This window comes from Salmo salar, chromosome 10 (assembly GCF_965601325.2).
Source record: "Salmo salar chromosome 10, fSalSal1, whole genome shotgun sequence".
Lineage (NCBI taxonomy): Eukaryota > Metazoa > Chordata > Actinopteri > Salmoniformes > Salmonidae > Salmo > Salmo salar.
The window spans coordinates 26498735-26525150 of NC_138300.1; the positions used below are offsets into that span (position 1 = coordinate 26498735).

At 40.9% G+C, this 26416-nt stretch overlaps 1 protein-coding gene and 1 long non-coding RNA gene across 3 annotated transcripts; one reads left to right on the forward strand and one right to left on the reverse strand.

Annotated features, from left to right (window-relative positions):
* Positions 1–1358: 1358 nt before the first annotated feature.
* On the reverse strand, positions 1359–2963 carry LOC106613875 (uncharacterized). The gene is made up of 2 exons (XR_001330571.3): positions 2734–2963; positions 1359–1773 (listed from the first exon to the last, which is right to left on the reverse strand). It is a non-coding gene; the product is annotated as an uncharacterized LOC106613875 (long non-coding RNA).
* A 1841-nt stretch (positions 2964–4804) lies between these two features.
* Positions 4805–11632, forward strand: LOC106613876 (tetratricopeptide repeat protein 14). 2 transcript variants are annotated; one of them, XM_014216578.3, is made up of 13 exons: positions 4805–4991; positions 5750–5935; positions 6052–6173; positions 6246–6445; positions 6544–6628; positions 6737–6866; positions 6963–7118; positions 7234–7305; positions 7452–7571; positions 7757–7879; positions 7968–8085; positions 8653–8759; positions 8940–11632. In XM_014216578.3, the coding sequence occupies exons 2-13, from the start codon at positions 5802–5804 to the stop codon at positions 9823–9825; spliced, it is 2253 nt and encodes a 750-aa protein (XP_014072053.1). In that variant the 5' UTR covers positions 4805–4991; positions 5750–5801; the 3' UTR covers positions 9826–11632. The 2 variants fall into 2 exon arrangements, 1 of the variants encoding a protein (XP_014072053.1); XR_006756925.2 differs by lacking the exon at positions 8940–11632 and having other exon boundaries at positions 7968–8466.
* Positions 11633–26416: the final 14784 nt, after the last annotated feature.

Sequence of the window (26416 nt, forward strand, 5' to 3'; positions counted from 1 at the left end):
AAGGGGGGGAAAAATGGTTTCAACTGTGTGTTGTTATTGACATTTGTTCTGGAAATCTGTATTAAGAATATTGGTAGTAGCAATAATTTGTCATACAGTGAATAATTTGTATGGATTTCCTGAATCAGAAATGCCCTAAACTAAACTGTTGTTCTGGTCTGTCCTCTCTCGAGGTTATGGCGAAGGTGACCACAGATGGTATCTAGATGCATGGAAGGGATCATTTGGCCGAGAACAGTGTGAACCTCACCCCCTCTAACCGGCTGAAGTAATGACGTTCACTATGGTCCTTCACCACTTCTACCGTGAGACCTGAGTCCGAGCCAACAACCTGTACACAGCATCCAGTCAAAGCTATCAACTGCCTTTTCTCTCATGAGTGCGACATGAGTCCACGTGGAGTGAGCATGGAGAGAGATCCCGTCCAAACTTCTCTCATGCTGCTGGTGTACTGGTAGGACATAATGGTTTGTAAAGGACATTATCAAGGGCCATCCACTTTGAACATGTTGAACATTGAACATTGGGAGGACGAACCGAAACACTCTCTGAAGAAGAACATGAAGAAACACCAGAAGAATGAGGGCCGGGAGGGAGGGGGATGGTCAACCGTGCCCGTAATTAATAGGCTTATCCAAAATTGTTTATTTGGGGTATGAGGTTGATTGTGGAGGTCTGCACACTGCAAAATGTATAGTACTTTAGACTAGAAATGCATTGAGATACCGATCTGTCATTAACATGCCACTCCCGACAAAAGCTCCAGCTGAAATGTCATTGCCAGAATCCATAAATGAAATGTGTAATGAAACATGTGTAACTGTGAAGCAAAGGTCTTAACATTTTACTGCAATGGTTTTACAAGTATAACCCAGAATAATTGTACAACCCCGCCATGTTTTATATTTCAAGTTTACCCTCATTGATCGAGACAGGTGGGTGTCCACCCCAAAGTGTCGCATGTCATGATGACAGACCTGTCTAGATCAATGAGAGAAGACTTGAAAAAGACAAGATGGTGGCATACATATTGTTGTATTACTTCATGGAGCAGAAAAAGTATTCATTTTTAATAATTGAGTATTTTCTCAATTCAAACTGACCCCCTGCAACTGGACAGACATTTTATGAGACTCCTGTTTCCACAAATCAAGGACGAAGACAGCATCGCTAAGGTTGGTTGAAGATTCTCTTTGCTACACCAAACAGTACCTGTCCTGTAAGTCCCAGTAATGGTTAAATCACATTATCTGGTTTAACAATCTGTAGCTAAGAGAACTGGTGATCAGCAGATGATGGGAGAGGTAGTCATGTTGAAATTGTCATTCCCAAAGAAACATACAGTATGATCAGTGAAGTAAAGTTCAGAGAATTATTTATTTAACTAGGCAAGTCAGTTAAGAACAAATTCTTATTTACAATGATGGCCTGACACAGCCTACGCGCCGCCCTATGGGACTCCCAATCGTGGCCGGATGTGATGCAGCCTGGATTCTAACCAGGTAGTGCAGTGACGCCTCTTGCACTGAGATGAAGTGTCTTAGACCACTGCGTCACTTGGGAGCCATACTTGTACAGCTGTGGGAGGCGTGTTGTCATGATCAAACTGCCATTCAGCTCCTCTTGAGTCATCTTCTGCTTGAAATCCAGCATAATGTCCAATCCATCGAGAGGGATACAGCTCTGCTACAATGACACACACTGGCAAAGGAATTCTGTTTCTCTCCATCTAGAATCCACTCCAGGAAGAAGCCCAGGCACCACTCGAATTGTCTATAAGTAAAAAACAAATAAATTATACTCTATTGTACAGTGTGAACAACATTTAAACTATGCCAGCATAACATCAACATTAGGGTAGACTAGTTGAACATGCATACATCTGCACAGAGATTACATTTAGAACTGTATCTAGCCTAATATAAATAAATATGGCATAACCCTCAACCTTTGCACAATGACCAGACCGTGCAAATGTACCCAGGTAGGTAGGCAGACTGTATCTAGCTACAGCCATGTCTATCAGACATACTTAGGCAAATATTTTTTATAGTAAAACCAGCTTATCGGTTTGAGATTTACAACAGTAAATGGTTGCATTATTGTTTTTCCTCACTGTTAGCTAGTAAACTTAACTAGCCAATAATTATTTACATCTGTTTGGAATCCTATCTTGCAACATGCCTATCATTTTGTGAGATTGGTTAGGATTATGACCGTGGATGCTTTACAATGTCAACCCTTGTCAATAATGTTACATGGCTAGCTAGTAAAATTATTTACATTGGTGATGTTACATGTTTGCTAACAAGTTACAAATGCGAGGCATGGCGCATAACAAGTAGGCAGGCGCTAGACTAACTTGCAAGCCAACTCCTGTCATGACGTGCTAATGTTTTCTGGTAAAACTAGCTTTCGGTGGCTGGTTGTAACGCTGTAGCTTTCTGTTAAGTAGCCATATCTACGACTAAAAAGAGAAGAGGTTTAACAGTCAAGATAAAATAGATATCCGATTGTAAAACATATATTTTGTCATAAATATGGCTATATGTAGTTGTTTAGCTAGCTAGACTAGCTAATTTAGCTAACTACCTACCTAAATTAGCATACAGAAAAAGCATTTCATTCCCCCCCATCCATCTTAACACAGTAGTATGTTAGCCAGCAATACAAAATTGGGTTTCAGTAGATAAACTAAAGTTAGCTAGCTGGATTGCAGGAAAAATAACTTACTTAGCTAGACACCATGTTTGTCTTCTGCCCTCTTCGTACTGGCATCGGCTGTAACTGAGCTTCTAGCTAAATCCAACTCTTTGTTTCGAATCCTCTTTGCTAGAGCCTGTTGAAACATGTATGGTTGAATGTCACCATGTAGCTAATAGAACATTAAAAAATGCTCCATTAGCGAATTTGTGTTGATGAGAGGAATCACTTAAAGCCATCCCAGTCTGGTTAGTTCTTTCAGTTTTCCCCAAAGGATTGTGTTAGTGTCCACCTCCCTTTCAAAAAAGCCTGCCTTGGGGAGGGATGGGGCCAGAGCACGAAGTACTGCCACACACGAGTTGTAGTCTTTCAGAGACTGGAAAAAAATTCTCAGTTTGTAAATTTAGCAATTCATCCGCATAGGGTGTATCTCCTGGGCAATTATGTCATCTCACTGACTTAGAAATGCCTCAGACATGATGAAAACAAGCCCAGATTCCCCCAGGATGAATTTCTCCTTTTAAATCTCAGCCAGTCACACTTCATATTCGATGTAGGCGATCAGATGGTAGCTTGCTAACTGCACAGAGGCAATGCACACAACACTAAATACTTCATCTAAGCTAGCTAACCTGTAGCTAGTATAAACATAATGAAATCACAATGGATTTGTTTCTATTAAACAACTACCTGTGTAGTGTTCTTAGCAGGCTAGCTATGTTGTGCTAACGTTAACTAGCTAGATAAACATTTGGCTATGGGCTGGCACTGGTAGTATGGGGTTATGGAGAGTGAATTCAATTGTTTCTTCGTCATCTTGCTACTGTTGGGTTGTGTCAATTCGAATCTGGTATTGGAATAAAATAGTCAGTACAGAGTAACTACTAATTTCTTTGTACTTTAATTAATGCAAACTCTTGAATGGTAAATATGATGTTCGTATATACGGGCTCACTGAAACACCACGCAGGGCAGACAGAGAACTAACTATTCAACCACAAATTTCAACCACAAGTTTCAACCACATAGTTCCGCTCCTTGCTGGGCCTGTCAGAGTAGAGGCTGGGTGTGGTTTAAACTTACTCCAGCCTATCGTTGGCGTGCAGGCTGGTCCCAGCCTCCTGGCTCATCACATGTTGCCAGGCGTTGGATCTTATCTTCTTAGTGTATACTCAAGAGTCAGCAACCACTCAATTTCCAGTGATTGACTTATTCAGTTGTTTCTCCACTCTATCTGTTCTTCACATGCTCCCCTTGTGATGGGTTTCACAACCTCCTATCACTAAGTCAGCTGCTTACACCTTGATACACAATGTTCTCTTTGTCTACCCATTATGCTGTCCTGTTTAAGTTCTGATATATTATAACCATAATTATAGTTGCACATTCAATATCTGCAGAAGCATAAAACCGAAAAATAACCCCACACTACTTAGCAAAAAATAAAAGCAACATGTAAAGTCTTGGTCCCATGTTTAATGAGCTGAAATAAAAGATCCCTGAAATGTTCCATACTCACAAAAAGCTTATTTCTCTCACATTTATTTACATCCTTGTCAGTGAGTGTTTCTCCTTTGTCAAGATAATCCATCCACCTGACAGGTGTGGCATATCAACAAGCTGATTAAACAGCATGATCATTACACAGGTTCACCTTGTCCTGGGGACAACATTCCAAAGCCCACAATCAACACCCTGATCAACTCAATGCGAAAGGAGATGCCGCGCTGCATGAGACAAATGGTGGTCGCACCAGATACTGACTGGTTTTCTGATCCACACCCCTACTTTTCTTTTAAGGCATCTTTAACCAACAGATGCATCTCTGTTTTCCCAGTCAAGTGAAATCCATAGATTAGGGCCTAATTTATTTATTTAAATTGACTGATTTCCTTTTATGAACTATAACTCAGTAAAATCTTTGAAATTGTTGCATATTGCGTTTATATTTTCGTTCAGTAACGGATTTCCTTATATAAACTAACTCAGTAAAATCTGTAATTTTTTCGTTTATATTTTTGTTCAGTGTAGTTTTCACCCCATCCAGTAGGGGGGAGCAATACACAATTGTTGCATGTACTCCGCCGCAAAATCCCTCCGAAGAAGAAGTTCCGACATTTTTTTTATCACGCTTCTGTTAGACAGCTAACTGCTATTTGAATAATTGGCGTAAATGTAATGTACATCTGCATGGGAATGAACCACCGGGTGTCGAGTATTGTGACTTAGTTGGTAAACTGCTTGTCCGCGGTAGAGTGTAGCAACTGCAACGAACGTCGTCAGCTAGCGTAAGAGCCATATTAACCGTTTCGAAACTTGTCTTTGGCCATGACATATTTACAGCTGGCTAACTTAGTTAGCTACTGTATGCATGTTGCTCTCGTACGTTGCTGGCTATGCTAAATTGAATAGTATTTGTGATTCTTGGATAACTACTAGTTAGCTTGCGTACGGTACGGTTTTGGAAGCATAAGGACCTTATTTCATATCAGTGAGAAATAATGTTCATAAACAAAGTTAAATTGATACACATGTTTTATAGGTTAGGGTTCCCACACGGCCATATTTTCATGTTACAGCGCTTGTTTACCCAGACGGAGTACATATTTTGATGCGATATGAAAGTATTGCGGTGTATGTTTCTAGAACCGTACCACAATTGAGAATCGTTTCACGTTTAGCTGGAGTATTTGGCGCAGGGATGGTCAATTCCAGTCCTCGAGGGCCTGATTAGTGTCACACTTTTGGCCCAGCCCCAGCTAACACATTTGACTCCAATAATCAACATATGATTTTCAGTTTAGAATGCAATTTGTTTAATCGGCTGTGTTTACTAGGGGGAAAGGTGTGACGCCACTCCAGCCCCAGAGGACTGGAGTTGCACATCCCTGATTTGGCTGTTTTGGCATCCAGAGCCATCTCACCTTTATTTAAACAACATGTCTGGTCCTTGGACTATATGGAGTAATGCTAGGCTCCTTTCGTCCGTTATTGGTCTAGCTACTACTGTAGCAAGCTATTATGCCATGTTTTTCTTCTGTTACAGGATGTTGTTCATACTAGCTAATCAGGCTGAATTCTGATGCCAATATCTGAAAATGGATAGAGATTTACTGAGGCAGACTTTGTCTCACCATGGACAAAGCCTGTTTACCCATCTCAAATGTGAACAAAGTGAAAATCCAGATTTCAAAGCTATTGAACTGGACTTGTCTAAGGCCAGCTATCAAAGGTAATTTTAAATGAACAGTACAGTGATTTAGCTAATGGAACACCCAAGTTGGCAACACTGTTAATGGCAAATTTCCAGAAAATGTGCACATGATCATTAATATACATGTTTTACAGAAAATATGGAGGGGAGGACAATGCTTTAGTGGAGCAGTTCATTGCTAGAAAAGCAGACATCCTATTTGCACCATCATGGAAATCCAGTGCAACAGTGGAGGATGTGTTGGAGGAAGGAGAAGGTAGTTGTTACTGTCAAATTCAGAGGTAAATTAACATTTTGTACTGAGTTTGGCCTAATATCCTTTTCCTAGAGCCCTACGCCATCATGCCCCCTCTGGAGCAGTTCATGGTGGTGTCATTTGAGGAGCGGAGGAATCTGTTGTACAGGGACATGGAGCGAGGGGACATTGTGATAGGCAGGATCAACTCCATCAGGGATTTTGGCTTCTTTGTAACACTCATCTGCATGGCAGGTGGACTAGAGAGAGACATAGAGGATCTGGAGCTCACGGTAAGGCTTGTGGCTTTGGCCTGGTGGTCAGTGTTTTTTTTTATTGAAGAAATAGGAGCACATGGTAACCTCGTTCTCTGCTTTCTTTCTCTCCTCAGGCCCTGTGTCCCCTTAGAGATGTACCTTCCAATGGCAATCATGACGATCCGCTATCGTACTATCAGATTAACGATTTAATAAGAGGTGAATGCACACTGCACTAGCGAACTGTGTTGTAAATGTAAACATGCTCACAATGCAGTTTTGTGATAAGTCAACACACTGACCCATATACCATGTGCTGTGCCCTAGCTGGAGTGAAGGATATTGACCGATACCATGAGAAGATAACCATTTCACTTCAGCCCTCCTCCCGCGCCCCAAACCTGATGAGCCTAAAGCTCGGAGTGTTTAGTAGAGATGATCTTCCACTTCAATACAGGTAAGACGGACATATTCTAGTTGGCAGAAAACATATGGTAAAAAATAGTTTCGCTTGAACTTAGGCTGTCTTTGCTCATTGTACTGTTTTACCCAGTCGCAGTGTGAGGGTTGCCAACGACAACACTGAAACCTATGAGAGGGTTTTAGAGGATACTATTGGATACTCCAACCCATCTAATGTGGAGTATCTCCTGGGGAAGATTGGGATCAGTGACACACAGCCTCCCTCACTCATGAGAGGGCTACAGAGGTGAGAAGACAAACTTGTTGTTTTGTCACTCTTCAGCAGACACGCTTGCCAGAAAATGATATGCCTAGCCCCCTTTTATCAGCACTTGACTGTATTTTGGGACTCTCCTTTACAGCAAACATTTCCTTGAGGAGGACTTTGCAACAATTATCCGAAAGAAGCAGTCTGCGTCCTGGGCTCTTAAATGGTATGGCTGACATTTTAACTCCCATTGCATATTGGAGAAAAACTGAGTAGCCGGTGACTAGATCTGTGCTAACCTATTTACAGAATGCATGAACTGCTCCTGATCGTGCTTTGTTTTTGTCAATATACGTTATGTCTGGGTTACAGTGTGAGGGTTGGTGTGGACCACTTCAAGTCTGGTCGCCACGTCGAAGCAATGAATGAATATAATAAGGCCTTAAATATTGACACTAACAATGTGGAAGCCCTTGTGGCACGTGGTGCACTGTGAGTATCCATCTAATTTTATTGATAATGTTGTCCATTTAACAGCGTAGTAGTCGGCACACCCAGCCTACACTCTGCTTGTTATTTCTGTTTAAACACAGGTTTTTAAAATGTTTTTCATTCTAACATAAAATGTAGTTGTCTTACATGCAGTTAATATAAACCTGCCAGTTGACTTCTCCCAGGTATGCCAACAAAGGGAGTTTGCTGAAGGCAATAACAGACTTTGAGCTGGCATTGGAAAGCTGCCCAACCCACAGAAATGCTAAGAAATACCTATGCCAGACCCTGGTGGAGCGAGGTGGCCAGTAAGTAGGAATGTTTTCCCTCTTCCTTTATTATCCTGTGTTTCTAAGTGACAACCACTTCTCTAAAATACTTGTTTCCTTCTGTTAGACTGGAGGAGGAAGAGAAGTTAGTTACAGCTGAGGGCCTCTACAGAAAAGCTCTGGCCTTAGAAGACTCCTTCCCGGATGCCAAGGAAGCATTGAGGAAAATAGAGCTACTTATCCAGGTGAGCTGGTACATTCCATGGGTTATGCCAACTATTCCACTTCTCTCCCATTTAAGAAGCTATGCTTCGATTGGAAAGTCTGTTTCTGACTGTTTTAACACCCTCATATAACTGATACTTTATCTGTTTACTTGACATATTCGAACATGAACATTTGAAAAGGGGCCAGTTAAAAGTTCAGTCATTTTTGTGTGTTTGGCGTAACACACAAGGAGCCTTGTAATACTGATGAAGTGTTTTGTTGTGTGTGTGTGTCTGCAATCTGGGACCCTTCCCTTTGACTCTACCCGACTGCCTTGATTGTCGCTTGTCTATTGGTGGAACAAACAACCTTACAACTGGAATGAAAATGGTTGGTACGCTGGACCTGGTCTCAATGCGGTAAATGTAAACTTTTTTTGTTCACCTGGAAAAATTGCCATTTGTTCTCTACCTGTAATTATGATTTCTGGATCATGCCATGGTAAACTTGTCTGTATGTGCCGTTTTTCACATTCCTGGTTTCCTCCCATGTTTGAATTCTTGAAATATGGTGCAATTTTACTATGAAAACTGACTGCTTTAAAGAAATCCCTCAAACTGAGAGAAGAGGCAGCAGCAAAGGAAGCAGAAAAAGCTAAGAATGTGGAGACGAGTGCAGAAAAATTGCGTAAGATCTTAAAAGAAGAAAAAAGGTAAATCCATACCATCCAACGTCAGGAAGGTAAACTGTCAGCTCATCGGTTGCCTTGTAAAACAAAATGCATACACGTAATTTAATTTGGCAAAATATCAATCATCGTTTAAGTTGGTCACCAATATCACCTAGTTTTGATTGTGTAGCTACATAGTTTCTTTGCTATAACTCCCTCTAGAATGAAAAAGAAACGGAAGATATCTTCCTCTTCATCAACGTCATTGTCTTCCACCTCTTCGTCCGACCACTCCTCCTCCTCATGGCGCAGGACGTCAAAGAAAAAGAAGAGCAAACACAGACGGTCATCTCGAGGGGAGAAACGCAAGCGGAGGGTTTCATCCAGGGACAACAGAAGTGTGTCTGAGGAATGGTACCCTGCCCCACCCAACACCACCACCACCTCCTTCCTGGATCAGAAATGTAGCTTGGTCAGGCTGTTTGAGGGGCCAGAGAGGACGGAAGAGCATAGTCAGCCCCACAGCAAAGGCAGGCACCGCTCACATCACTCTTTATCATTAGTGTCCACAGATGCTCCGGACAACAGCAGAGGTAGGTTTGAAGATGACCCTGTTGACGGCTCTCCTCAGCAAGCTGAGAGCAGCAAGGGGAAAGGTGTCTGTGATGACAAGACCAGTGATGAGGAGGTGAATGAGAGGGAAGCCTACAGGGGGCATTGGAAGAGCCAGGGCCAGGAGGATCAAAGTATCCCACAAGAAGTTCTCAGCTCATTGGAGAAAGCCAAACTCAGAAGAATGTCCTCATCTGCCAGCTCAGAGCATTCCTGCAAATCTGACCGGTACGCCAACGACCTCACGTCACAGTCCCACATATTCAGTCACAGACGATCATATAGTGGTAGGTATGGTAGCACAGAACAAGGAGATGAGAAAAATAAGGCCACCCGAAGGTCTGATGGCAGGGATAACAGTGCAAAATTGACTGATGCCTCTCTGAATGGTAAGGGATCTGCAGGAGGAAATAAAGCGCTGTCAACTAATCTCCTAGATATCTTCAGCCAAATAGCTCAGTTTGAGAAGGAGAAATGCTTCAAGCCGAAAAAGTGAATTCAGCTTTTCCGAGATGCTTTAACCATCTTATTTCATAACTATGAACAAATTAACTATTGCTATTGTAGTGTTGGGCAAATTTCTATTGTCCAATGCTGTCAATTTTGCATTGGTGATATCAAAAAATGTGCTCTGAAATGTTTACTGTTTTTGTGATAAGTACACTGCCTTAATATCATATCAGATTGTATTTTCTGTGAAAGGACATGTTTTTTTACATGCCCGAAAGCAAATGAAAGTCCTGTTAATATATCTGCTGTCGGCATGCAGTTTGGAAATGATTTTGCTTCAGTTAAAGGTAGACTCAGTGAAATTACGTTGTTAGGCGCAGCACCGCAGATATTGCGATAGTCTACATTTTAACTAATTTTCCTCCTAAGTACAATAAACTCTAAGTATCAGGAAACTCATAAATTAGATATATTGAGCATTTTTTTAATTCTATTTGCTGGTAGTAGATTGGAAGATGTCATTCAATGACTGAAATATCAAATTTCAATATGAATCTTTTTCAATAAATCGGCTGTGAACTTTGCCCAAAATGTCCAAGCCTGATTTGTTTGGTTTAAGCATTAATGTGGTTATTTTGTGTAAATCCAACTTCGAACCAGATATTTGCTTATAAGAATGTGTGCTAATGCTGTTCTATAGACCCTTTTTCAGTACATGACACACTGACGTAATGCACAGATGTGCGCAACTCTTGGTGGCAGTAAGAAAGCCATCACTGTCTGTGCCCATTCAACAGCCTAGATTTATGTTTTTATTACTTCTAAACAAAATAACTTTTGGGTTCTCATACCCTTACTGTGTTTTTATTCTTGCTTAAACAGTGGCTATGATTATATTTGGTTGTGATCTTTGCAAAATCATTTTGGATGCAGCAGTTTGTTAGCTAGAATGCTAACACTCATTGATTCCAGTTGTAGCAAAAGCTAGCCAAAGAGCCATTTTACTGGTTAAAGTGCTTTTTTTAAAGTAAAATGCAGTTGATTTGCGAGGACACAAACATATTAAGCAGGACGTTCACATGAACCTTAATCCAATGATAATACAAAAGTTGTGTGAAATGCACTCATAAAATACATGTAAATAGAGATTTGTTTTTGCTGACGTTCTCCCTTGGTCTTCCACCAACTTGTGTGCATCGCACTTGTGCGGCATGTTTGCAAATGCAGAAAGGGATCTATAGCTTTGTATGGATCTTACTGTTACATTTCTTGTATCTCACTTCAGTGTTGAGACACTAACTTAAACCCAATGGCATATTGGTACTCTAATTTATGTAAAATTGAATGATTTAATAACTGGACACAGCATCCTTGCAAAGAGCACAACTTTCATGTCAACAGCCAAAGTGGCTTATTTACAGCTTAACTTCAACGTCTTCAATCACTATACTGCACATCAGTTAGACATGTTTTTAGTTCATCTTGTTACAAGGGATTACTCACTAATTCACAGGCACAGCTATTTAGTCCGTCAAATCTAGCGCTCTTAAATGTACTAATGTCTTAATAAACTGATCCCTTTTAACTCTAATCATGTTATGCACTGTTTACTCTGTGGTGGTCATGTCTTTCCATTTTTATTTTGCCTTAAGTGCACTCCTTTACTGGAATCACATATGTATGCAGTGTGCTATTAATCCTACATTTAAAACCTTTCATCTCACATGACCATTTGCATGTTTTTACCTGATGATTTTATGAAATACAGATGTATACTGAACAAAAATATAAATGCAACATGTGGAGTGTTGGTCTTGTTTCATGAGCTGAAATAAAAGATCCCAGAAATGTTCCATATGCACAAAAAGCTTATTTCTCTCAAATGTATTGTTTGCATCCCTGTTAGTGAGCATTTCTCCTTTTCCAAGATAATCCATCCACCTGACAGGTGTGGCATATCATGAAGCTGATTTAACAGCATAATCATTACAAAGGTGCATCTTGTCCTGGGAACAATAAAAGGCCCCTCTAAAATGTGCAGTTTTGTCACACAACACAATGCAACAGATGTCTCAAGTTTTGAGGGAGCGTGCAATTGTTATGCTGACTGCAGGAATGTCCACCAGAGCTTTTGCAAGATGATTGAATGTTAATTTCTCTACCATAAACCGACTTCAACGTTGTTTTGGGGAATTTGGCGGTACATACAACCGGCCTCACAACCGCAGACCACATGTTACCATGCTAGCCCAGGACCTCCACGTCTGACTTCTTCACCTACGGTATCGTCTGAGACCAGCCACCCGGACAGCTGATGAAATTGTGGGTTTTCACAACCAAAGAATTTCTGCACAAACTGTCAGAAACCGTCTCGGGGAAGCTCATCTGCGTGCTCGTCGTCCTCACCAGGGTCTTGACCTGACTGCAGTTTGGCGTCGTAACCAACATCACTGAGCAAATGCTCACCTTCGATGGCCCCTGGCAAGCTGGAGAAGTGTGCTCTTCATGGATGAATCCTGGTTTCAACTGTACCGGGCGTGTATCGTGTCATGTGGGCGAGCGGTTTGCTGATGTAAATGTTGTCAACAGAGTGCCTCGTGGTGGGGTTATGAAATGGTCAGGCACACGCTACGGATAAAGAACACAATTGCATTTTATTGATGGCAATTTGAATACAAAGAGAGACCTTCATAAGATCCTGAGGCCCATTGTGCCATTCATTTGCCGCCATCACTTCATGTTTCTGCATGATAATGCATGGCCCCATGTCGCAAGGGTCTGTACACAATTCCTGGAAGCTGAAAATGTCCCAGTTCTTCCATGACCTGCATTCTCACCAGACATGTCACCCATTGAGCATGTTTGGAATGCTCTGGATCGACGTGTATGACCCCGTGTTCAAGTTCCCGCCAATATCCAGCAACTTTGCTCATTGAAGAGGAGTGGGACAACATTCCACAGGCCACAATCAACAGCCTGATCAACTCTATATGAAGTAGATTTCTCTCGCTGCATGATGCAAATGATGGTCACACCAGATACTGACTGGTTTTCTGATCCACACCCCTACTTTTTTTAAAGGTATTTTTATTTTACCTTTTTATTAAACTAGGCAAGTCAGTTAAGACGGCCTACCCCGGCCAGACCCTAACACGGACGACGCTGGGCCAATTGTGCACCGCCCTATGGGACTCCCAATCATGGCCAGTTGTGATACAGCCTGGAATTGAACCAGGTTCTGTAGTGACACCTCTTGCACTGAGATGCAGTGCCTTAGATTGCTGCACCACTCCGGAGCCCCAACAGATGCGTATCTGTAGTCCCAGTCATGTGAAATCCATAGATTAGGACCTAATAAATTAATTTCAATTGACTGATTTCCTTATATGAACTGTAACACAGTAAAATCTTTGAAATTGTTGCATGTTGTTTATATTTTTGTTCAGTGTAATATGACCCAGTGGCGAACTCAACTGAAAACATGCACTTTTGATACTTTCCACTGGAGGGCAGTACAACACTAACTCTGCACACAGTTTTTTTAAGTACTGTGTGGCCAATTATAAATATAGTGAAAAAACGATGTAGTCTGCCCGATTTTATTTTTGCATAAATTTCCCTCTGTCCTCCACAGTTATGACATTTATATTTACTTCACGCTACACTTGTCTAACCTTAATAGCAAAAATAGATTGAAAATTAGATTTTATGAGAGTATGTGTCTTCTAGTGATGACAAAGGTAAGCTTTTCTCCATCTCAATTCATCAGAGAACGTAATATTTTAACCACTTAATTCACTTAACAAATGTTATCTGAAAACACAGTCACATCGGGGTCTTATAAAGTCATAATAATCATTAACCTTTTGACAGCAGTAGCCTTGATTGTACACTGTCAACTCATTCTCTGGGTCCCACAATGGCAATATTGCATTCTAAGCAAAGAGATTGAGGTAGGGGAAGACATCATAGTGTGAGGAGTGGGCATTGTGCCAATCAATGGGCTATGTTGAAATTAAAATGAAATTCCACCTAGCACTCCATTGTTCCAGTCTCAGTGGGGGTTAGGTAAAAGCATGTCTCTCTAGCGGCATTTAAGATGCTAGAGATGTGCATGCACAGCCTATTTCATAGACTAGACGTAACATAGTAAGTGTAAATCCGGGACACTCAAATTAGTATGATATGTTACGTTTGGTATGGCTACATAAGACCAGGTTTCTTAAGGCAAAAACGAAAGGAGGTTGGATGGGTGGGCGTCAGTGGGAAGGTAAAAGCATATCTCTCTAGCGGCTGGTGCAGTTTATGAAGAGGGAGGACGATTTTTTTTCATGTGCATGGCCTTATTTCTATTACAGCATATTGGATGACTGTCATTCATATTCCATTTACCCTATTCAACGTAACATCGATAGGTTTAGGCTACTACATGATACTTGAATTTTCCCTATGTCTATGAATGAAAATTTACAACGTAGTAGGTTTGCACACTCTTGCCTTCATCTAGCTGATCTAGTGTGTAATCATTAGTCCAACAGTTGCAAACAAGGTTCTATTGGCCAAATTCAGGTATGTTTATCCCCGTTTCGTTCCGTTTGCTTCCGTTTTAAGAAATGTTTTTCAAAGAATCGGCTAAATGAATACACCCCTGGGCACGTGTAAACAGTTCACTTTCATAGAAGCCAAGTTGTATTCCTTCATTTGTGGACTTCCTTCGTTTGTGGACCTTTCCAAGCCAAACCATATCATAACCGCCACACACAGCCTACTATGTTGTCACCATATTAGCTAAAGTTACGTCATAGTCAACATAGCTAATAGAACTAACGTGTTAGTAAACCCGCTACAATCATGCAGTAACGTTATGGTGTATAGTCAGTAAGCAGTTTAGCAGTTACACCGGCAGGCCCCGGTGGCAATAAATTAGTCAAACCAAAAGCTTACCTCGACTTGGAAGAGTACCACTGTTGTGTTGGATATAGTCAGCTAGCTAACATAGCATTCCTCTGTTTGAGCAGGGTGTTTGAGTAGGCAAAATTAGCTAGCTGCATTTGCTAGATAAGTGAAACTGAAACGGGGAAAAAATTACTCTCTCTCTCTTGCTTTTCCTTCATTTTTGATTCAATGAATTTGTTCAAAACTGTTCAACCATTGTCTTTCTCTCTCTTTGAATCAACTACTCAGCACATTTTATGCACTGCAGTGCTAGCTAGCTGTAGCTTGTGCTTTCAGTACTAGATTAATTCTCTGATCCTTTGATTGGGTGGACAACATGTCAGTTCATGCTGCAAAAGCTCTGACAGGTTGGAGGACGTCCTTCGGAAGTTGTTATAATTACTGTGTAAGTCTATGAAAGGGGGTGAGAACCATGAGCTTCCTAGGTTTTGTATTGAAGTCAATGTACCCAGAGGAGGATGAAGCTAGCTGTCCTCTGGCAACACCATGGTGCTACCGTACAGAGTGCTGTTGAGGCTACTGTAAATCTTCATTGCAAAACAGTGTTTTAATCAATTATTTGGTGACATGCAAATATATGTAGTATAGTTTTAATCTAAAAAGGATGATTTTTACTGAAGAGGATGGTCCTCCCCTTCCTCTTCTGAGGAGCCTCCACTGGTGGGTTTATAATGCGAACGTCGAGCAACCGAAAGGTTGCGTTTTTCCAATCTCATCACGGACAACTTTAACATTCTAGCTAATTAGCGACTTTGCAACTACTTACTACTTTTTAGCTACTTTGTAACTACTTAGCATATTAGCTAACCATATTAGCATATTAGCTAACCTTACCCTTTAAACTAACTCCTAACCTTAATACTAGCCTAGCTAACGTTAGCCACAACAAATTTGAAATTCGTAACATCATACGTTTTGCAAATTCGTAATGTGTCATACGAAATGGTTGATGGACATCCACAAATTAATACATACAATACGAAACAATCTCATACTAAATGGAGTGCACGGCTGGGCCGCTCATTAGGCAGGATTAGGCGGCCGCCTATGGCACCAGATTGACGAGAGCAGCATTTTCTGATTTTAAACTGACCAAGACCACCAACAACAACACATAAAACCTCACATAATTATGCCCAAAACAATGACAATTTCTCTCAACCAGTGGCATATGGGCTTTTTAGTTGAGCGCTGATGCCGCCCTTCGATAAGAAGTGCCCACTTTGTCAAAGGCTGGTGCGCAAAATATTTAGCGTGTCCATTCCCAGCACACCTCTCCAGGGTGCTGTTGGAGAGACGCATCTCTGCAGTGCTCCACCAACGTTGCGTCAAAAAAAATAACATAAATCATGTCGCAGATATAGGATATGGTAGAAAGAGTATGTGGCCTTTTCTGTAGCCTACAGGCTGGAAATAAAAGGTATGACAATGTAATGAGACTGACACTTTTTACATCATGCAGGTTTCTCAGATCAAATAGCCTAACCTAAATGGCGCTCAATAAAATAAAAATGCTCTGTCATGTTAACAAACAACATATCCAAAGAATATATGGAATGGACAATAACAATATGGAATCGATAATAACAACTGTTGTCCAGGAGTTTCACCCCACTGTCATGATCAGTGGTTTCAAGTTTGTATCCTCAATTTTTGACAGGCTGATCATAGTGAAAAAGAAAATACTTCTGCATTTCCCACTGTGTAAACACATTGCAAATAGGCTTGCGATAACTCCTGGTAAAGTTGGGTAGCTGATATTCAGAGCTTAAATAGCCACATTGATTATTCACAGGAATCAGGACTATTAAATCCAATGCAATGGTCTTTTTTTCACAAATGGTGGGTCTACCACATGTATGCGCATTCATAAAATGTCATTGCAGGCCGACGTGGTAGGCTACACCCCAGTAAGCACGAGCCAACGTCTTTTTTTTTTGTGTTTTACAAACAGTGGGCTACCACATAAATGGGCATTCATAAAATTCAATTTCAGGCAACACTGTAGGTTACACCTCAGTAAGCATGGACTGATGCCGACGCCTTTTGGACGTCTTTTTTTGGTGCAGTTCCGGACCAGCCTTGATTTTTGATCCGGTCTGGAACTGTGTTTGGTTCAGATCATGTCCGGTCTGGACCAGCCTTGATTTGGGCCAAACATAGACATCTATAAATTACTTATTTTCAACTTTCATTCAGAGCCTGATTTCAACATCTGTAAAAAACATAAATAAAAATTAAACGTCTGTAAAATATGTATTTTCATTATCCGGAAATAAGTATTTTCAACTTTCATTCAGAACCGAAAAGAACCTGATTTAAAAAAAAAAAAATAAAAATTCAACGTCTGGAAAATACGTATTTTCTCCGGAATTTTGCTTAATGAGAGTATTCTAGTTTTGCAGAGGGCGGCATTTTCTGGTCTTGCCTATTGCGGCAGAACGGCAAGGACTGGCCCTGATGGAGTGTCTTGGATTTACATTCAGAATAATACAAAACGCTCTGAGACCGGTTTGCAGTATATGCATGACAATGAACTCTGGTTCATCACCCCACAGAAACTCACAAAGACCTTTTCATTGCATCACGTTAGTGAACACATTCATAGGCTCTCTGCTAATGTAGTGCCACGGTCCATGGCGGTAATGCATTGCCCCCACCGCTCTCCAAATGTGTACTGTTCTGCACAGCCGAAGAGTAAAGGCCCATCTTGTCTTGCATCAACTGACAAAAACTAGCAAAGGTTTTTGGGCTAATTAGTTTGATACAGTCAGCTGACGTTTCTTCATTGGGTTTGCATTTACATTTACATTTCAGTCATTTAGCAGACGCTCTTATCCAGAGCGACTTACAGTAGTGAATGCATACATTTCATACATGTTTTTTTTTTTTTTTTTTTTTTTTTCTGTGCTGGCCCCCCGTGGGAATCGAACCCACAACCCTGGTGTTGCAAACACCATGCTCTACCAACTGAGCTACAGGGAAGGCCGAGGTTTGGGCATGCTTATATTTTGCATTTATTCATCGTTCCTCTCAGGTCATTTGATTTACTAAACATTTTTCTCTGTTTCCCTTGGGAATAAACAGGTTAAGCCTTTTTGTCTGAAGGACCTTAAGTCCTTGGATGAGTCTAAGGCCTTTTCTCATTTGGGTAAAAGTCCGCCCTTATGAAAAAAGTGCCGTATAACCGCATTACACTGCAGTTAGAGTGCAATATAACTGCGGTATGCTGCAAATACTGCGTCCAAAAACCACTTTTTGTATAACTGAATAACTGCAGTATAACTGAAGTTCAACTGCAGTTATTCTGCAATTACTGCATTCAAAATACCACAGTCGACTGCAAACTTTTTTTGTAAGGGCGTTCGCCACCCTCTCTAAGCTGTGACCCGGAAACTAATAAGGTGTCGAGATGTCAATTCATTAATAGGCAAACGGAAGAGTGTCCACCCCTTGTTAACTATCCTCGATGAAAGGTGGCTATGTGTCTCCTACCTGAGTCCTTTGCCGAAGAGTTTTGTATAACACTTCATTTCACGGGCTCCTTATTACAGTGTAATTACATATGTAATTATGCTGTAATATGTATTGAAATTCATTGTAAAAATACATATATATATATATATGTGTGTGTATATGTGTGTGTAACTAACAACATGTAACTGGTGGCAGTCTGTAATTGCAGAAGTGTGACAATGAATGCTTTTTACCATGTGTGTTACAAATGTTTAAGTTTCCAATAGCATCCCAAACATACTTTAGGTCACGTAGTGTATGTGGACACCTGCTTGTCGACGATCTCATTCTAAAATCATGGGCATTACTATGGCGTTGGTCCCCCCTTTGTTGCTGTTACAGCCTCTACTCTTCTGGGAAGGCTTTCCACTATATGTTGGAACATTGCTGCAGGGACTTGCTTCCATTCAACCACGAGCATTAGTGAGGTCGGGCACTGATGTTGTGCGATTAGGCCTGGCTCACAGATTATCTGGTCTGATGAAACCACGATTGAACTCTGGCCCGAATGACAAGCGTCACGACTGGAGGAAACCTGGCACCATCCCTATGGTGAAGACTCGAGGCTGTATTGGCTGCCAAAGGTGCTTCAACAAATTACTGATTAAATGGTCTGAATACTTTTGTAAATATATATATATTTTTTAAATACTTTTGCAAAATTTGAAAAACCTGTTTTTGCTGTATCATGGGGTATTGTGTGTAGATTGATGAGGGAAAAATGTAATCAATTTTAGAATAAGGCTGTAACGCAACAAAATGTGGAAAAGTGAAGGGGTCTGAATACTTTCCGAATGCACTGTATGGTGTAGCATTAAGATTTCCCTTCACTGGAACTAAGGGGCCTAGCCTGAACCATGAAAAACAGCCCCAGACCGCTATTCCTCCTCCACCAATCTTTACAGTTGGCACTATGCATTCGGGCAGATAGTGTTCTCCTGGCATCTGCAAAACCCAGATTCATCCGTCGAACTGCCAGATGGTGAAGTGTGGTTCATCACTCCAGAGAACGCGTTTCCATTGCTCCAGAGTCCAATGGCGGCGAGCTTTACATTGCGCATGGCGGTCGATGCTTGGCATTGCATGGTGGTCTTAGGCTTGTGTGCGGCTCCTCGGCCATGGAAACCCATTTCATGAGGCTTCCGACAAGCAGTTATGCTGCTGACATTGTTTCCAGAGGCATTTTGGAACTCGGTAGTGAGCGTTGCCACCGAGGATAGACTTTGTTTACACGTTACGCGCTTCAGCACTCGGTGGTCCTATTCTGTGAGCTTGTGTGGCCTATCACTTTGTAGCTGAGCCATTGTTGCTCCTAGACGTTTCCACTACACAATAACAGCTTGGAAAGGTGGCATCCTATGATGGTGCCACTTGAAAGTGACTGAGCTCTTCAGTAAGACCATTCTACTACCAATGTTTATTTATGGAGATTGCATGGCTGTGTGCTCGATTTTATACACCTGTCAGCAACGGGTGTGGCTGAAATTGCCAAATCCACTAATTTAAATGGGTGTCCACATACTTTTGTATATACTGTATATACACAGTGCATTCTGAAACTTTTTCCACATTTTGTTACATTACAGCCGTATTCAAAAATGTATTAAATCGTTATTTTACTGGGGTGTATGCATGGCTGGAGAGGCCTACAAGCCACAGTGTCTCGCACCCACTGTGAAATTTGGTGGGGGATCGGTGATGATCTAGGGGGGCTTCAGCAAGGCTGAAATCGGGCAGATTTGTCTTTGTGAGGGACGCATGAATCAAGCCACATACAAGGTTGTCCTGGAAGAAAACTTGCTTCCTTCTGCTCTGACAATGTTCCCTAACTCTGAGGATTGGTTTTCCCAGCAGGACGAAACTCCATGCCACACAGCCAGGTAAATCAATGTGTGGATGGAGGACCACCAGATCAAGACCCTGTCATGGCCAGCCCAATCTCCAGACCTGAACCCCATTGAAAACCTCTGGAATGTGATCAAGAGGAAGATGGATGGTCACAAGCCATCAAACAAAGCCGAGCAGCTTGAATTGTTGCGCCAGGAGTGGCATAAAGTCACCCAACATCAATATGAAAGACTGGTGGAGAGCATGCCAAGACGCATGAAAGCTGTGATTGAAAATCTGGGTTATTCCACCAAATATTGATTTCTGAACTCTTCCTAAGTTAAAACATTAGTATTGTGTTGTTTAAAAATGAAAATGAACTTTTTTATTTTCTTGCATTATTGACCAGTTTTCATTTTCTGCAAATAAATGCTCTAAATTACTATTTTTATTTGGAATTTGGGAGAAATGTTGTCAGTAGTTTATAGAATAAAACAAAAATGCTCATTTTACCCAAAGACATACCTATAAATAGTAAAACCAGAGAAACTGATCATTTTTCTGTGTACTACTGTGCACAGCAAAAGTGAACAGTTAAGAGGCGACCCCTGGATGCAAAGAAGTTGCAAAGAAAAATACATATTTCAGACTGGCCAATAAAAAGAAAAGATTAAGATGGGGTGAAGAACACAGACACTGGCCAGCATCCCGGAATCACCTCGTCACTGTTGACTATTTTTCCAACTTAATTGAGGAAAATAAGAACAATCCAAAATTTTTGATACTGTCGCAAAGCTAACTAAAAAGAAGCATTCCCCAAGAGAGGATGGCTTTCACTTCAGCAGTGATAAATTCATGAACTTCTTTGAGGAAAAGATCATGATCAATAGAAAGCAAATTATGGACTCCTCTTTAAATCTGCGTATTCATCCAAAGCTCAGTTGTCCTGAGTCAGCACAACTCTGATAGGACCTTTGATCAAGGGAGACACTCAAGTTTTTTAGTACTATATCTCTTGACACATTGATGAAAATAATCATGGCCTCTAAACCTTCAAGCTGCATACTGGACCCTATTCCAACTAAACTACTGAAAGAGCTGCTTCCTGTGCTTGGCCCTCCTATGTTGAACATAATAAATGGCTCTCTATCCAATCTTTGTGGGTTATACTTGGCCTTGTCTTAGGATAATAGGTTGGTGATTGAAGATATCCCTCTAGTGGTGTGGGGGCTGTGCTTTGGCAAAGTGGGTGGGGTTATATCCTGCCTGTTTGGCCCTGTCCGGGGGTATCGTCAGACGGGGCCACAGTGTCTCCCAACCCCTCCTGTCTCAGCCTCCAGTATTTATGCTGCAGTAGTTTGTGTCGGGTGGTCTAGGGTCAGTCTGTTATATCTGGAGTATTTCTCCTGTCTAATCCGGTGTCCTGTGTGAATTTAAGTATGCTCTCTAATTCTCTCTCTTTCTCTCTTTCCTTCTATCTTTCTCTCTCTTGGAGGACCTGAGCCCTAGGACCATGCCTCAGGACTACCTGGCCTGATGACTCCTTGCTGTCCCCAGTCCACCTGGCTGTGCTGCTGCTTCAGTTTCAACTGTTCTGCCTGCGGCTATGGAACCCTAACCTGTTCACAGGATGTACTACCTGTCCCAGACCTGCTGTTTTCAATTCTCTAGAGACAGCAGGAGCGGTAGAGATACTCTGAATGATCGGCTATGAAAAGCCAACTGACATTTACTCCTGAGGTGCTGACCTGTTGCACCCTCGACAAGCAGTGTGATTATTATTATTATTTGACCCTGCTGGTCATCGATGAACATTTGAACATCTTGGCCATGTTCTGTTATAATCAACACCCAGCACAGCCAGAAGAGTACTGGCCACCCCTCATAGCCTGGTTCCGCTCTAGGTTTCTTCCTAGGTTCTGGCCTTTCTAGGGAGTTTTTCCTAGCCACCGTGCTTCTACACCTGCATTGCTTGCTGTTTGTGGTTTTAGGCTGGGTTTCTGTACAGCACTTTGTGACATCAGCTGATGTAAGAAGGGCTTTATAAATACATTTGATTGATTGATTGATTGATTGACGTTGAGACTAGTGTTTTGCGGGTACTATTTAATGAAGCTGCTAGTTGAGGATTTGTGAGGTGTCTATCTCAAACTATACACTAATGTACTTGTCTTCTTGCTCAGTTGTGCACCGGGGCCACCCACTCATCTTTCTACTCTGGTTAGAGCCAGTTGGTGCTGTTCTGTGAAGGGAGTAGTACACAGCGTTGTACGAGATCGTCAGTTTCTTGGAAATTTCTCGCATGGAATAACCTTCATTTCTCAGAACAAGAATAGACTGACGAGTTTCAGAAGAAAGGGCTTTGTTTCTTGCCATTTTGAGCCTGTAATCGAACCCACAAATGCTGATGCTCCAGATGCTCAACTAGTCTGAAGAGGGCCAGTTTTACTGCTTCTTTAATCCGAACAACAGTTTTCAGCTGTGCTAACATATTTGAAAAGGTTTTTTAATGATCAATTAGCCTTTTAAAATAAACTTGGACTAGCTAACATAATGTGCCATTGGAACACAGTAGTGATGGTTGCTGATAATGGGCCTCTGTACGCCTATGTAGATATTACATAAAAAATCAGCCGTTTCCAGCTACAATAGTAATTTACAACATTAACAATGTATTGTATTTCTGATCAAGTTGATGTTATTTTAATGGACAAAAAATTTGCTTCTCTTTCAAAAACAAGGACATTTCTAAGTTACCCCAAACTTTTGAACGGTAGTGTATATATATATATATATATATTTTTTTTTATTATTAACCCATCCACCACCCCCCTTCTTCGGAGGACAGATATTTTCTTCTTTTTTTTACAGCTTTTCTGCTACATATACATACATTTTAAATATGCATTATACATATACATTTTACATACACATTTTACAGAGCGCAGATATTTGTCATGTGATCAGTCTGCCATTTTGAAAATATTTTGGAAAACATGGCATAGGTTTTTGAGCTGAAGTGAGAAAATCAACTCCCGTTTTGGAGTGAAATGTTGGCCATTCACGTCTGAAATGTTTCCGCACTACAGTATTTGATCATGATACGTTAACACATACATACTGTGCTCAATAACTGATGAAAATATCCACACTGGGGTGTAGGCTAATCAATTAACCCATGCTAATCGAAACCCATGCTAAATCAATGGGACAAACAAGCTAATTTGCTAGCTAGCCATGTACATTTTAACCTTTCATTTTTCGTTTTGGTATTTTATACTAGCTGGCTAGCTGAATGAATACCATTTACACTTTCTAGCTTAGAATTGTGAAGTAAAAAGTTTGCTAAATCTGATTATGTCTGCGTTGACTGGCAGTAGGTTGAGTGAATGCCCAGGGCAGGGGCAACACCTCATTGTTGCTTGTTTGCTGATAAATTCCAGTACAACAATCAACAGGCAACAACATTTATTTTATTCATTTAACTAGGCAAGTCAGTTAAAAACAAATTCTTATTTACAATGACGGCCTACCCCAGCCAAACCTAGACGACGCTGGGCCAAATGTTCGCCGCCCTATGGGACTCCCAATCACGGCCAGATATGATACAGTCTGGATTCGAACTAGGGACTGTAGTGACACCTCTTGCACTGAGATGCAGTGCCTTAGACCGCCACTCAGGAGCCCAACGTGCTGATTAAATAAATAGGGAAATTGAGTTTTAAGTTACTGTATTATGCCCTATTATTCATATCCATGTTACTCATTGCAGATCATTACCCCACTCCGTTGCCAGCAACATTGCTCGGCAATATTGCCTGACAAATTGCTAACCTTAACCTAATTGTCCTAACCTGTTATGTTAATTATCTTAACCTGCTGCGTAAATTCTTCTAACCTGCTTCGAAGTCACTTCTGACACTGGCGTCATTAAGTCAAACCATGACGTGTGAGTGGAGGAGTCTCATTCCATGCAAGCACATTTTCGTCCATGTTCCCTCTCCTCACTGCCTCTCCTCGATTACCTTTGACCTTTTTCAAAAGAAGGTTAGAGAGGGTGGAGGAGAGAAATCAGCAAATCCAATTAAGAAAAGGCCTCAGTGATGACACTAGGCTCTGGCTTAAGGGCAGACCTGACTGCTTTTGATGAAACTGCAGATTTTTGCTTTTGAGAATCAGTCATTCCTTTTCTTTGACTCATAGATCGAAAAACCAGAGGTCCTTTTCAAAACGGGGCTTCCATTTCTATGAAGTCATTTTTTCATGGGGCAATCAGACAGTTGAACATGCAGAGATGACACGTTTTAAATTAATGTCCAAAAAAAAGTATTTCAGTTTAAAATAAAAGTATTACATTGAATTCCTAGAGCATGACAATATGGATGGGGTTGAAAATGAAAAGTAAATGGAAGTGCCTTTAAGTTCTTGGATAATTATGAATTGAAAGCTTTTTAACCCCAGCATATCTACCCCCATGCAATTGTTCAATCAAACCCGCACTCCAACAGGCCTTCACTGCATAGGCCTTTAACTGTAAGGAAATGTACAGCTCGTACCACCCAATGTTAACTTGACCATAGAGGAGTTTTTCTAAAATAATCATATTTCAATGCAATGCTTGTAAAAGCACTCTGAATCTGACCCCATTCCAACACTTATTATTTTTCTAACAAGTTGTTGTTATCCTCTGCAGAGCTACAAGCGTTCCAGGTTCCATTTCAGATTGATATCGTTCAACCATTGAGCTTTTGCTATTGGCTCTTGCAACAACAGAGGACACTTTGTACAGCAAAAATAAGTTTGAGTCCAGCGACAAATACATTCTAATACACACATTGAAGAAGTCTGAAAATTCCATTACACTTGTGATCGTAAAACGATTTAGGTCAATTTAGTAAACACAGGGTCACAGCTCCTACAACAAAATAGAAATGCAGAGATGAGTGGAGGATTTTCAGGAGAGCAGAATTTCAGAGAGAAATGCTGACTGTGTTAGCTACAGCCCTGCCTTGGCTAAATCCAGTGGAGATAGGAAGACTTTCTAATTTGCTTTCCCTCTATTTTAATAATGGCTGTTCATAAGTAATTTATGAAAGGCCAACCAGGCACTGGGCAACAGAAAATTTAACTAATTTTATCTGAAAGCAGGTGGATGTCTATGTATTATTAACATGCATAGAATTTGCAGTGCATTATGCTATTTCTCCTAGTGATGGAACGTAACCAAATAATGTATGAGGGGTTTTTGCTTATGCTCAAATGAAATTCATAGATAAAAGTACTGGCCTTTTGCAATTTTCTGCAAACGTAAACTAATTCTGGGAAACTTATTATTACAGGTAGCCTAGTGGTTAGAGCGTTGGACTAGTAATCGAAAGGTTGCAAGATTGAATCCCCGAGCTGACAAGGTAAAAATCTGTTGTTCTGCCCCTGAACAAGGCATTTAACCCACTGTTCCTAGGCTGTCATTGTAAATACGAATTTCTGTACCACACATATACAATTATCTGTAAGGTCCCTCAATAGAGTAGTGAATGTCAAGCACAGATTCAACCACAAAGACCAGGGAGGTTTTTCAATGCCTAGCAAAGAGGGAAACAAAAGGTAGATCTGTAAAAAAAAAAAAAAAAAAAAAACAGATGCTGAATATCCTTTTGAGCATGGTGAAGTTATTAATTACACTTTGAATGGTGTATCAATACACCCAGTCACTACAAAGATACAGGCATCCTTCCTAACTCAGTTGGAGGAAGGAAACTGCTCAGGGATTTCACCATGAGGCCAATGGTGATTTTAAAACAGTTACAGAGTTTAATGTTTGTGATATGAGAACTGAGGATGGCTCAACAACATTGTATTTAATCCTCAAAGACTAACCTAAATGACGGCAGAGTGAAAGGATGGAAGCCTGAACAGATTAAAATATTCCAAAACATGCATCCTGTTTGCAACAACTCACTTAAGTAATACTGCAAAAAATGTGGTAAAGAAATAAACTTTTGATCCTGAATACAAAGCATTATGTTTGGGGCAAATCAACACAACACATTACTGAGTACCACGCTTGATATTTTCAAGCATGGCGGTGCTGCATCATGTTATGGGCATTTGTCATCGGCAAGGACTAGGGAGGGTTTTTTAAATAAAAAAACTGAATACAGCTATAAACATGCAAAATTCTAGAGGAATACCTGGTTCAGTCTGCTTTCCAACCGACACTGAGAGAAGAAATCTCCTTTCAGCCGGACAATAACCTAGAACACAAGGCCAAATCTACAATGGAGTTGCTTACCAAGACCACATTGAATGTTCCTGAGTGGCATAGTTACAGTTTTGAC

Coding starts and splice junctions, on each gene's coding strand:
- LOC106613876 (XM_014216578.3), top strand. CDS start 5,802: ATGGATAGAGATTTACTGAGGCAGACTTTGTCTCACCATGGACAAAGC. Junction 7,880..7,967: donor CTGGTGGAGCGAGGTGGCCA/GTAAGTAGGAAT, acceptor TCCTTCTGTTAG/ACTGGAGGAGGAAGAGAAGT. Junction 8,086..8,652: donor AAATAGAGCTACTTATCCAG/GTGAGCTGGTAC, acceptor ACTGCTTTAAAG/AAATCCCTCAAACTGAGAGA.